Source organism: Polypterus senegalus, chromosome 8, assembly GCF_016835505.1.
Source record: "Polypterus senegalus isolate Bchr_013 chromosome 8, ASM1683550v1, whole genome shotgun sequence".
Classification (NCBI taxonomy): Eukaryota; Metazoa; Chordata; class Cladistia; order Polypteriformes; family Polypteridae; genus Polypterus; species Polypterus senegalus.
The window spans coordinates 154,794,001-154,808,053 of NC_053161.1; the positions used below are offsets into that span (position 1 = coordinate 154,794,001).

General features: G+C 40.1%; 1 protein-coding gene across 1 annotated transcript in view; it reads left to right on the plus strand.

The window, feature by feature from the left end:
- LOC120534632 (zinc finger protein 850-like) overlaps positions 1-14,053 on the plus strand; it is a 69,279-nt gene that overhangs the window by 27,366 nt on the left and 27,860 nt on the right. Inside the window, 1 exon segment of the mRNA XM_039762224.1 lies at positions 6,938-7,494. Coding sequence (XP_039618158.1) covers positions 6,938-7,494 — 557 coding nt within the window.

Consider the following 14,053-nt stretch of genomic DNA (forward strand, 5'->3'; position numbering starts at 1 on the left):
TACTGCACTATACTGTTTACTTTTACTTGAGTACATTTGTGAAGAAGAAACGCTGCTCTTACTCCGCTGCATTGGGCAACATTCGAATCGTTACTTTTTTTCCATTAGATAAAATCTGACAGACAATTTTCAATCTGCTCTGTGTAGCGTCTGCTGTCAAGTTACGCACACACCTTCCGTTGCGTCTCCAGCTCTGACGCGAGGTTTTGGATGGTTCCCCAAATCAAGGCACTGCAGCTTTGAGGACAGATGTTCCATTTTTCGTTTGAAAGCATTAACTGAGCTAATCATATTGACTGTGGCTTTCTCTTTTCTTTGCAGCTGTAAATTAAGCTCATTCAACATGTTGGTCAGATCGGAAAAAAATGCCAAGTCTAGCGGTCATTATTATTATTATTAAGTTGCTTGTATTCTGCATGTTTAATGACAAGGAGAAACTCCTTTATCTCCGGCCAGGGGTCTTGAAATCTCAGCAGGAATTTCTCCCAGCTGTCTGCCTCAACGAAGGCCTCTTTTATCATCTCTCCATCTTGGAAGGACTTCTTATGCTTAAATATCGAGTGACTGTCCGATTAACTGCGATTTTAGTTCCCTCTCCTTTCTCAGTTTCGTAGTTTTTATGAACAGTTCGAAAGTGCCTTTCCACATTTTCCTTCTTTGGAATAGCAATGATAGATTGACAGATCAGACAAACGCAATTCGATTGTGACATTGTGAGAGAAAAAAATCCTCTTCCAATTCCACATCCATCCCATAACCAACAATTTTATTTTTAAATCCCTTCTTTAGTCGATATAAATTGGAAGGCTAACTAGATCACAGCCGGAGTTTTGCAGTAGCTTCGTGCGTTTGATCGTGTGTGCGGGATGACCAGTGCGTTAGAAGAGAAGAGATCTCAGACTGGCCGCTCTGTATGTCAATCAAGTGGCAAATGCCATAGGGAGGATATATGATAGACTAACGTTTAAAAAACATTTTTTTGAATACAACGTGACCTACCTGCACTACCTTTGTGATCTACCGGTCGATCGCGATCAGCGCATTGGGCACCCCTGGTTTAAGGAGTCAGAGGATTTCTGCAGCTTTGCAATTTGCATCACCAGGAGTTTCCTAGCGATGACTGTGAAGAAGCCATAGCCCTAATGAGCTAATGAAGGTCTGAGACCTCGAATATCTTGGGGTGCCCATACTTTTGCATGTTTCTCCTTTTTTTTTTGCACTGTACATTTGTACAAAACCAAAACAATACGCTAATCTTGCATAAAATGCTGAAAAGAAATTCATCATCTTTAACTTTATGCCTTTTGATGATCAGTTCATCTTCTACTCACTTAACTATTCACAATGGCAGACATTTTAAGCAAAGGGGACTCAGACTTGTGCATGCCACTGTACGTATATATACCTATTTATGTATTGATTTATCTAAGGAGCTTATGTAAAAACCCAAATTTACCCCGGGGACAAGTAAAGTTCTGTCGATCCATCTGTATATCTGTCTATACTATTGGCTTTGCCATTTAGAGTTGGTGGCTGTTTCCGGACTATGGTCAACTCCGGTTTATTTTTTTGGAAAGTTAAGGTTTAAATTGTTATGGCTGCACCAAACTGTGATCTTGTCTGTATATGGATTTACCATCATCTGAAATGAGGGTTATTCATTTGATGTCATCTGTAACTTGAAGAAGTTTGACAGAAGAATCGCCAGAGGTACAGTCATGTAGTGAGAAGGGCAGAGAGGAAGCACAGCAGTGCTAAGCGTGAAACGGACAGACGTATGTTCACCCAACTGCACACACTGTTTCGCTCCGTGGTCTCCATGGTCTGGGCTCACTGCAAATCCTAATTTTATCTTTAAATGAAAATTGATATATTGCTTTATACAAGACAAATACTGTATTATAGTTGAGAAGATGGTCAGTTGTTCAACTCTGTGGCTGGACAGTGTGATGCATCGTTAACTAAGGTTGTTTCACATTCTGCTGGAATTGCTCTTTGTGGGAATATTAAACAAATGATAGTTTGTAATTATTGAAAAAAAGTTGTCATTTCAGAGTGACGGTTGTTATTAGCATGTCGATTATCACATGCAAGTGTGCATTTCATTGTACTCCTCGCATAGTAGCAGTAATGACCATATACACCTATAATCGCACTTACCATATTTGGTTTGGATTCACACCTTTTTATGTGTCAGTCTACTTTCTGCACCAGAATGTTCTGAACACTTTGATGTTTTTATTTATTATGCTAACCCTCAATGAAAATAAGGACTTCTCAATAGATGCTTAGATTATAGCTAATATAAGGGAGCAGCTAGTTTTTTCCAAAACATTTGACTAAAAATGTGATGGCAGCCTGTCCACTTTCTGAGTTTTTCCTTTTTTCATTGAAGAATGGATTGAGGGTCAGTTAATCAGACAAAGTTAGGAGGTCAAGCTGGAAAAATCAAACCTGAGCAGTATTAAAAGTCCCTCTTCTCTAATAGTATTAGTAATGATGACAACGTCCAAATGGCTTTCTAGAAGTTCTTTTTACCTTTCTGCTGATGGTTTCTTCTTGTCTTCAATTGCAGTTTGTTAAAGCCCTTGAATGTCTGGAGGTGTCCTGTTATCTAGGGTGGATTTCGGCTGTTTTCTAGTCAAACTGAAGCCAAGACTCACTGGTAATGAGTCCAATCCTTTCCTTTATAAGCATGTGTGTTTTGTGTCATTGTCCTGCTAGAGGACCCATACCTAGTTTTCTGACACAAGAGAGGACTGTTAAACCTCTGATTTTATCATTGCTATAATACATTCAATATCTCCACCATTAGAGGCAACAAAGCAGCCCCTCGGCTACCTTCACCGTATTTAACTGTAGGTAGAGTGTTCTATCTTCCTTGTAAGTTTTGTTTAATTGCCTATAAACAAATCGTCGGGTCAGCATTGACAAAGAGGTCTATTTGGATTTGTTTAAACCACTGAACAATTTTCCATAACCTTGTTTTTGGTAAGAATGGGCAAATCAGGGAGTGTTAGTTCCATGAATGGACCAGGTTTAATGCTGGGAATCACACTGTTCTGCTTACAGTGGTGTCTCAGATCCACTATGGCAACAAAATAATCAGCAGAACAAGACAAATAATCATTTTATATTTCAATCTTTCGGCATGCAAAACCACATTCAGGTTAAAGTTGACAGAAATGAATGCAGCAGTTAGTTGAGGTGCTCTTAGTCCTCCTGGTGTCTTCTCCATCCTTTCATGAAAACCCTAAATACAAAGAGGACTGTTTGACTAATGTTAGGTAGATTGCCCAGAGGGGACTGGGCGGTCTCTTGGTCTGGAAACCCCTACAGATTTTATTTTTTCTCCAGCCTTTGGAGTTTTTTGTTTGTTTTTTCTGTCCACCCTGGCCATCGGACCTTACTCTTATTCTATGTTAATTAATGTTGACTTATGTTTATTTTTTATTGTGTCTTCTATTTTTCTATTCATTTTGTAAAGCACTTTGAGCTACATTTTTTTGTATGAACATGTGCTATATAAATAAATGTTGATTGATTGATTGATTGCTGGATTGTGCAGGATTCGGCCATGTGGAAAGCTATGGAGAGCAGGCCCAGGGTGGAGTAGGTCAGCAGTTTTTATGGGCGGGAGTGTCAACATGCCAGGGTGTGGTAACACTTTTTTTTTTTTATTTTAGGATAATATTGTCTTGTTCAAAATAAATCATTCAGTGTTTAACTAGGGCGTTTGCACTTCCTTCTAGAAGATTCTGCAAAACAAGTTAATTTCTTGTTCGTCCGCCTGGCAGAGCCCAAGAAATGCTTTCTTACAGATTTATATAGCACAAGAAGTACTAGGGTGTTGTACCATGTTGGCCATTATGGATTTAGTGAGAAGTTAAGCAAAATGACCCCTTTTATGGGATAACTAGAAAGATTACAATATGCAAGCTTTTGAGTCAACTCAGGCCCCTTCTTCAGGCAAGATGTAATTTATAATGGTAATGGATTACATTTTGTAATTTTAATTGATTGCATTTTGTAATTTGTAATTGACTACATTTTGTAATTTGTAATTGTAATTGATTACATCTTGCCTGAAGAAGGGGCCTGAGTTGCCTCAAAAGCTTGCATATTGTAATCTTTCTAGTTATCCCATAAAAGGGGTCATTTTGCTTAACTTCTCGCTATAGCACAAGAATAAAAACAAATGTACGCAGTTCATAACAAAAAGAAGTACCAAGCACTGTAACTTAGTGATGATGATAATAAATATTGAGCTTATTGACCCATAATATGCGTAATGTAATGAACGTTTGAATCCTGAACAAAAACACCAAGTTATTTGTTAGTTTTTAAAATGTGACGGTTTATGCCAATACATAGTTAACTTTTTCTGTGTGCAGATTACAGTTATTCTAGTTTTAAAATGGCTGCTTTTGTTGATTTTGAATTAAAGTGTAGTGCCCCAAAGTGTATTATTTAAGTTCTCATTCATTGACGTTTTTGTCCTACAGAAATGTGTTTAGATGGAAGTGGCCTGAGACGTGAGAACAGATAAATGGCACCTGGGTTGTGTTAGAGGCATGTCATGGTGTACGTTTTGTCAATAAAGATCTTAATTGTAGTCACATGTTGTGTGTTTGAATCATGATGGCATTTAACAACCTAACTATAAACTAGGGGGCCCTACTGTTGGAGAAGTGTGGAGGCAGGAATGCACAGATGTAATGGGATATTGGTGTTTTTGTATACTTGTACAGACTTCATGTCCAGTAATAATTGGGAGAGTTGAGAGTACAGAGGGGTTGAAACCATTGGAATCCAGCGATCATAGGTTCATTGTGATTTGGCGAGTTAGAAAGAATCGGCAAATAGTCTTTATTTCCAAACCTGCATAGTCCTGTTTATGAGGAAAAAGGTTATGGCTTATTTTAAAAGGCATGTTTAGAACTAAAGTCTGATGAATTTACCAATGTGGAGACAGTTGAAGAGCAGTGGAGTAGAGTTACAGGTATATTTCATTCAACACAGGATGATTTTATAGAAACAATGTGACATATATTAGAGTTCCTTAATGGATGACTAAATAGCTAAGAAAGTGTTTAATCAAAAGTGGCTTTATAACTCCTCCAAGAGTAATCCCTGTGTTAACTGCAGCATTGCTGATACTTCAAACATTAGCTGTATGAGGTTCTTCTGTTATTTCAGCTGTAAGAGGACAATGCAGGGGAGGCCGGGCTTCATGGAGTTGGCAGGTTCTCTCTGTGTCTGCACGTTTCCTCCGCAGTCTAAAGACGTGCAGGTTAGGTGAACCTTTACAACTAAATTTGCTCAGGTGGGTTTTTTTTCATTGTGTGTGCGTGCGAGTTCACCCTAAAATGGACTGACATCCCATCTTGGGGATTGTTCCTGCCTTACGCCCAGTACTTGGTGGGATAGACTCCAGTTTCCCCACAGCTTTGCTCCGGTCCTGAGGTGCCACCCATTTCACAGCTGCACTCGGGTCCCAATCCGGATGGTTCATCGTGTGGTGGGTAAACTCGGCACATTCTCCCAACCTCTTTGCTATGGATAAGCAGATTGAGGAAATGAGTGGTGGGTGGAAGAACATTCAAAGAAAATGGAAATGTGTTTTAAATTGTAAGAGGGAAATACAATACCAAGGAAATTCTGAAGTTTTTAATTTTGAGAACGTCATTAATATGCTAGAGTTGAGCTTGTGAGTTTTCAGTGAGAGTGCTGACTGAAAACAAATCTGCTGCAGCCTCCCTCATTTAAAACACCGTGCAAGGATCAAAGCTAAAAATACACAAATAGTTTTAGTGACTAACCCACCCGTGAGGAACAACAGGAGACTTTACTAATAAAAACACTACTGTGGTAATTTAAGGTTCCCTGGAGGAAACATTTCTGGATGAAACAGCGTATGGTCTTCCGGTGGACAAATGGGGAGGCTGGGCAAAATTTGATCGAGATACCGTAGGATCAGAAATGTGGATATGCATACTGGACAAACACACATTCAGCTTTGTGTATTAAATTTGGCTGATGCGACATGGTGGCACAGTGGTGGTGCTGCTGCCTCACACTAAGGAGACCAGGGTCCACATCCTGGGTGCTCTAATCTGCATGGAGTTTGCATGTTCTCCCCGTGTCTGCATGGGTTTCCTCTGGGTGCTCATGTTTCAAAAGACATGCATGTCCCAAGTGTGTGGATAGGTGTGTGTGTGTGTGTGTTTTACCCTGTGATTGACTGGCACCTTGTCCAGGGTTTGTCCCTGCCTTGCACCCTATGCTAACTGGGATAGGTTCCAGTAGACCCCCGCAGTCCTGTTCAGGACTAAGCAAGTTAGAAAACTGACAGACTGACTGCCTTTATTCAAGGAAACATCCAAGTTCAGGTAAAATCCAAATGATGAAGTCCATCCATCCATCCATTATCCAACCTGCTATATCCTAACTACAGGGTCACGGAAGTCTGCTGGAGCCAATCCCAGCCAACACAGGGCGCAAGGCAGGAAACAAACCCCGGGCAGGGCGCCAGCCCACCGCAGCAAATGATGTAAAGTATTTTTTTTTTTTTCTTTTCAATTTTATAAACAATAACAACATAGGTGGGTTAAATGGCTCTCTGGGTGTAATCAACTAGTTAGAGGCGAGACATTAACTGGCAGCCTTATGGTTTACAGTATTCTGTCTTAGCCACCATGCCACATTTAAGCTTTGGACATAATAAAACTATGAGGAAAGGTAGGAGAAGCTGACTCAACTAAATTAATTGTTTTTTGTACAATTCTAAATATATTCTGTTTTGTCCACAGAGAAAAGAAGGCATCCTGTCCAGTAACATTGTTAAGATGTCTGTCAATCAAAGAAGAAATGGAATATAAATGTGAATAAGTGACCTGTTTCTGCTAATTGGAAGCATTAGCTTTTCTTATTAAAGACCCATTTACCCAGTATCCTTTGCAACATATCCTTTCTCTAAGGGAGGGGGAGTTGAAGGAGGGTGCCAAGGAAAGGCCATCTCTCAAAGAAGACTGCAAAATTACTGTGGAAGCGCCACCCACTCAGCACCACACAACGACGAAGGGGAGAATCTCGTGCTACACAGGAGTCGCCTTTTCATGTATATCATGGAGAACCAAAGAAACGTGGATATTAAGGAAGAAGACTGTGCTTGGGAATCTGTGAAATGTCAGACTAAAATCAGAGGCGTTCAGGAAGGGAAGGATTGTGAACGAGAACCAGTAGTCATTAAAGAAGAGTCCAAGTCTACCTGTGATACCCCTGACTGGCCAAAAATCGAAATTGTAAACCATATCAAGGTAGAAGACCTCAAGTCAGAGTCTGACCCTCAGTATGCGTGTCAAGATGAAGAGTTACCTCAAACAGGCTTCATGAAAAGCAGAGCTCACTCCCTCCAGGTGAAGACAGAATCTTTAGATTATACCATGAAGAGGATGGAGAAAACGTCGTCATGTTCAAAGTATTCTAGAGGAGGTAAGAGGCCAAATTTCAATTAAAAAGTTTATGTAAAGCTAAATGTGATCTGCATTCATTAAACGGGATGTGTATAGATTTCGTGCCTTTGAAAATAAGGCTGTGGTCAAATTCTTTGTAGTCTCGCCCCCCGACAAGCCAAGCAGCAGAGCACACTCAGAACATACAGTTCCAGTCCCTGATAACACTCACCAGTTAAATAATTGCTCTACGTAACAGTACACACGTTTTTAATTAATGAATACTAATAGTGTGGTTAGACAAAAAAAAAAAATATGAATACTGCTAATAATCTCAATCATAGTAATAATGATGTACCGTATATACTCATGGATAAGTTGAGGCTTGATTTTATCATAAAATTTCCAGAATTTTATAATGTCACTCGTATAAGTTGATTGCGGAAAACGCTATTGGTCCAAGAGATTACGATATGCTAACGCCCTCCTGTGAGAGTAACCACGGAGCACACGGCCTTTTTTTCTATGTGGGTTTGGCAAATGCGATGTATCAGCTTGTGCTCCTAATCTCTCTCTTCAATTGTGCCTACGTGACCACAAGGTAATACCTGAACTATTCCAAAGCGACGTTTGCACTGTTTTGTGTTTTATTGCATCTCACACCCTCATACACCTTTACCGTAAGAGCACCCCTTATCTACTATGGAGCGTTCGATCAGAAGAAAATATGAAGCTGGTTTTGAATTAAAAAGTTGTTGAAGTGGCGAAAAAAAATTGGTAATTGCGCTGCTGCAACAAAATTTGATGTGTCTGAGAAACTGATGTGAGAAAGGGGGAGTCAAGAAGATTGTAAAAAAAAATATTACGTTTTTTGAACAGGCGTTTAATTCGGGGTCTGATTTTATGATTGATTTCTCGGGTTTCAAGACCCGACTTATACGCGCATATATACGGTATTAATAGCACAGTAGATGTTAATAATACTAAAGCATCATCCATCCATCCATTTTCCAACCCACTGAATCCGAATACAGGGTCACGGGGGTCTGCTGGAGCCAATCCCAGCCAACACAGGGCACAAGGCAGGAACCAATCCTGGGCAGGGTGCCAACCCACCACAGACTAAAGCATTAGGAATTCCAAAATGAAATAATTAGAAGAATGAAAAGCTAAAAGCAGGAAAAGAAATAAATAATAGAGGGGTTAAAGGAGAAAAGCAATAACATTTGTGACAAGTGGTCCTTGGTGTTGGTCAGATTTTAAATAAATAATTGTGTTTGAGAACATGCAGGCTGTGAATTCGACGCGGTGGACGTGTATGTTTGTATGTTCACTCTGGGGTTGGTTGGGGAGCCTGACTGGTTGTGCATAGTCGGGTTAAGTGCCAAAATTCACACCTCGGAGGGGATGGCCTTTCACACCCACATCCAATTAAGGGTAGGGTAAAAAGAGTCTGCAGGGGACAAAGAAGGGAGAAGAAAGAAACCAGTCCAGAAAAAAAAGAAAATGAGGGAGAGCAATAAACAAAAAATGATGGGAGGTTAAAATGAGATGAAGTAACGACAGAGGTGGTAGGTGGTGTGTAAGCAAGTGCAAGAGGTTGGAGGAAGAGCCACAAGGGGAGTTTAGGAAGGAGGCTGAAAAGGGTCGACTTGGCTGAACACTATGTTCCTAAATTTCTTCTCAATACCATTCTTCATTTTCTCGCATATGTTCTCAAAATAGTTTTCCGCTCCTTCCAAAACATGCTCTCGGCACACTAGTTTATCCAAGTGTATCCTTTTTTCCTTAACTTCCTGCTGAATATGATTTTAATTATTTGTTAATCTCCTTTAACCCCAGAAAAACTAGCCAGAAGTGTTGATTTTTCTTTTCAACAAGAAAAAAAGTTACGTGTAACAGAAATGTGTAAATCCCAAAATGTCAACCTAAATGCAGAAGGTTTGTCCAGTGCCTGCTGCTGTACTGATGCAGATTTGGTACAAGTCATTCGTGGGATATGTTTTGAGTCACCAACACACAGTCCAATGTTGCACTCAACAACAACATTTATTTCTATAGCACATTTTCATACAAACAGTAGCTCAAAGTGCTTTACATATTAAAGAATAGAAAAATGAAAGACACAATTATAAAACAAAATAAATCAACATTAATTAACATCGAAGGAAAGTCAATGTGTGTTTCTTTGTGAACTTATTTTTTTTTTCTGTTGCTTGAGCGTAAGAGGGTAGAATGTTGGTGCCAATATGCACTATTGATGTGTCCATTGCTCTATTGTAGTCTACCACGGCGCAAGGCTAGCACATTTCCCTTGCCACAAACATTGACCGTTGCTGCACTGTGAGCATTGCTAATGGGGTTAAAACATCTATCATGTCCCCTTGATTGCATAGCTTTTTTGCTCCATGGTGAACCTTCTGGCAAATTTGCCAGGTATAATGGTTGCATGGTGGACTATACATCGGTTTCAATCTCTGTGTCGATGTCTGTTGATCCCTTCACATTTCATTGATTCAACTATCAGTTTGGGTTTGTTCTTAAATTGGCTTTACAGCTTTTTGCTTATATGCCATTCTGTTTTTTTTAAATTGAAGACTCTGCCCCCCTCATGAATATTGATAAGTTACAAGGGCGTGGCAGAATGTGTTGAATAATTCTTGATTTTTAGTTTTCTGCAGTATTGTTATGTCATCCACCAGATGGCAGCAGAATACTGTCCTAAATGTTACTCAACTTATTGCTTCCTACCTCATCCAAAAGGTTAACAGGAGTTGAACTCAGGAATACATGTATTAACATAGAATTTTGAGCCGGAGAGACACTAAGGAGGTTAATGTTGTAATTAGCTATCTTAAATCCAGACTATTTTCTATATATAAAAGTGCTCCATGCGACCTACTGTGATGGGAGACGTCTGTGATGATGTGTGTGTTTAAATAAATAAATTAATTAATTATTGACCCTGAGCATGCAGTCTCCAGGGAGGCGCAGGTACACATGGGAATGTGAATGTGCCACTCTGAAGTTGACTGGGGGGCTGTTTGTCTGATCACCCATTCATGTGAAAATGTGAGCTGACTGGTCAAGTGCTTCATTCACACCTCAGAGTAGATGGATGCAGCACCTTCACCCACGGTCAGTTTAAAATGGGAGCCTACGTCAGACAAAGGAGGAAAAACGAAAAAACAAAAGTTAAAGGGACATGAACAAGAGAGAGAACGCAAGATCGGTAGATGAGCTGTGCAAGGAGGAATGGAGGCAGGCAAGAAGAGAGTACCTCAGAGAGAAGCGTGTGGCTACTGCTCAAGAGGGGACTGAGGGTCACACACCTGCTGAGCCAAAATACATCATACTTTTTAACTTTGGTTGCGTTTTCTCAGCAGGATGTTTTGGGGACATTCTGATTTGCAAGAACACTTGCACAAGATGTTAAAACACAAAATACACCAGAAATGAAATCCCCTCTCTCTCATATATATATATATATATATATATATATTTTTTTTTCCCCATGGCATTCATTGTTTGAATCACAATCCGATTGTATGGGTGGTTACCTACCGGGTAACGCTTGTGGTTGGTCTGCAAGTCGGCAAACATCCGCCGTGGTGCCCTCTTTCAATTACGAGAAGCAGATCATAGAATGGTTGAATAGTTTACTGTCAAATAATGCAAAGAGTATGCAACACGTGTTTCGCCCTAATTCTGGGCTCATCAGGCGTACACACACCCCTTCTCGTATTCTTTGCATCATTTGACAGTAAACTATTCAACCATTCTATGATCTGCTTCTCGTAAGTGAAAGAGGGCACCACGGCAGATGTTTGCCGACTTGCAGACCAACCACAAGCGTTACCTGGTAGGTAACCACCCATACAATCGGATTGTGATTAGACTATGGATGCCATGAATGTAATTACCCCGATCTACATACTGTCAAACAGACCACACGGAGTGGCGCAACATCAGAGACTTTGCCTCTGACACTGATGTCCGATTCCTGAGAGGGGGTGCAGCGAGTGTATGCCTGATGAGCCCAGAATTAGGGTGAAACACGTGTTGCGTACTCTTTGCATTGTTTGACAGTAAACTATTCAACCAATATACAGTATATATAAATATATATATATATATATATATATATATATATATATATATATATATATATATATACATACATACATACACACACACACACACATATACACAGTGGTGTGAAAAACTATTTGCTCCCTTCCTGATTTCTTATTCTTTTGCATGTTTGTCACACAAAATGTTTCTGATCATCAAAAACATTTAACCATTAGTCAAATATAACACAAGTAAACACAAAATGCAGTTTTTAAATGATGGTTTTATTATTTAGGGAGAAAAAATCCAAACCTACATGGCCCTGTGTGAAAAGTAATTGCCCCTGAACCTAATAACTGGTTGGGCCACCCTTAGCAGCAATAACTGCAATCAAGCGTTTGCGATAACTTGCAATGAGTCTTTTACAGCTCTGGAGGAATTTTGGCCCACTCATCTTTGCAGAATTGTTGTAATTCAGCTTTATTTGAGGGTTTTCTAGCATGAACCGCCTTTTAAGGTCATGCCATAGCATCTCAATTGGATTCAGGTCAGGACTTTGACTAGGCCACTCCAAAGTCTTCATTTTGTTTTTCTTCAGCCATTCAGAGGTGGATTTGCTGGTGTGTTTTGGGTCATTGTCCTGTTGCAGCACCCAAGATCGCTTCAGCTTGAGTTGACGAACAGATGGCGGACATTCTCCTTCAGGATTTTTGGTAGACAGTAGAATTCATGGTTCCATCTATCACAGCAAGCCTTCCAGGTCCTGAAGCAGCAAAACAACCCCAGACCATCACACTACCACCACCATATTTTACTGTTGGTATGATGTTCTTTTCTGAAATGCTGTGTTCCTTTTCGCCAGATGTAACGGGACATTTGCCTTCCAAAAGTTCAACTTTTGTCTCATCAGTCCACAAGGTATTTTCCCAAAAGTCTTGGCAATCATTGAGATGTTTCTTAGCAAAATTGAGACGAGCCCTAATGTTCTTTTGCTTAACAGTGGTTTGCGTCTTGGAAATCTGCCATGCAGGCCGTTTTTGCCCAGTCTCTTTCTTATGGTGGAGTCGTGAACACTGACCTTAATTGAGGCAAGTGAGGCCTGCAGTTCTTTAGACGTTGTCCTGGGGTCTTTGTGACCTCTCGGATGAGTCGTCTCTGCGCTCTTGGGGTAATTTTGGTCGGCCGGCCACTCCTGGGAAGGTTCACCACTGTTCCATGTTTTTGCCATTTGTGGATAATGGCTCTCACTGTGGTTCGCTGGAGTCCCAAAGCTTTAGAAATGGCTTTATAACCTTTACCAGACTGACAGATCTCAATTACTTCTGTTCTCATTTGTTCCTGAATTTCTTTGGATCTTGGCATGATGTCTAGCTTTTGAGGTGCTTTTGGTCTACTTCTCTGTGTCAGGCAGCTCCTATTGAAGTGATTTCTTGATTGAAACAGGTGTGGCAGTAATCAGGCCTGGGGGTGGGCTACGGAAATTGAACTCAGGTGTGATACACCACAGTTAGGTTATTTTTAACAAGGGGCAATTACTTTTCACACAGGGCCATGTAGGTTTGGATTTTTTCTCCCTAAATAATAAAACCATCATTTAAAAACTGCATTTTGTGTTTACTTGTGTTATATTTGACTAATGGTTAAATGTGTTTGATGATCAGAAACATTTTGTGTGACAAACATGCAAAAGAATAAGAAATCAGGAAGGGGGCAAATAGTTTTTCACACCACTGTGTGTGTGTGTGTATATATATATATAAATCATTTCTGTCTGTATGTCTGTCTGATTTTCACGAGAGAACTACTTAAACAGATTTAGATCAGGTTTTTTTTTTACTATAATGTGGTTGAACATTCCGGTTGATTTTGCGACTTCTCTCATCGAGCTAAGTATCGTAGATCGCTTGCAAGAGCAATATATTCAAGCTAATCCGAGACAAAGGCTGAGGGGAGGGGGAAGAATGACGTCAGGGGTGGGGAGCCACGTGGGGCCCTCCTCACTGTCCCGTTTCACTAATATGAGGGTGGAGCCTGCAGGGGACGGCTAGTAATGTAATAAAAGCTGTGCCATTTGAGGAGAGCCTGTCATGAATGTTCATGCCTTACAGCCAACAGATATCATTGAAATTTAGCACATTTGTTCTTGAAGGAAAAAATGTCAGAAGCTTATTTTCATTGAGATATCTCAAATAGCATCTTGTGCTTTTTTATTTATTGATTTTTTTTTATTTTAATGCTTTAAAAACCTATCAAATGAAAAGAGAAGAGCCAGAAAAAGATTTGGGGATGCCCCTTGCAAATTTGAAACATGTTTGCACAATAGTACACGTTCAAGTCCAGAACAGAACTGATTTGAAGGAAGTAAAAATGGTGGTTTTATGGAAAGGAAGAGGAAGCGGTGTCATCGGAGTCAGGTGGAATTTCCCGTAACTGGTCTGCAAAGGAAAGAGAGAAAGGGTTAATGCACTCCACCACCCTCTGGTCTGACGTGGAATTACCTTTATTTGAGCCCTTTAGCTGCCTCC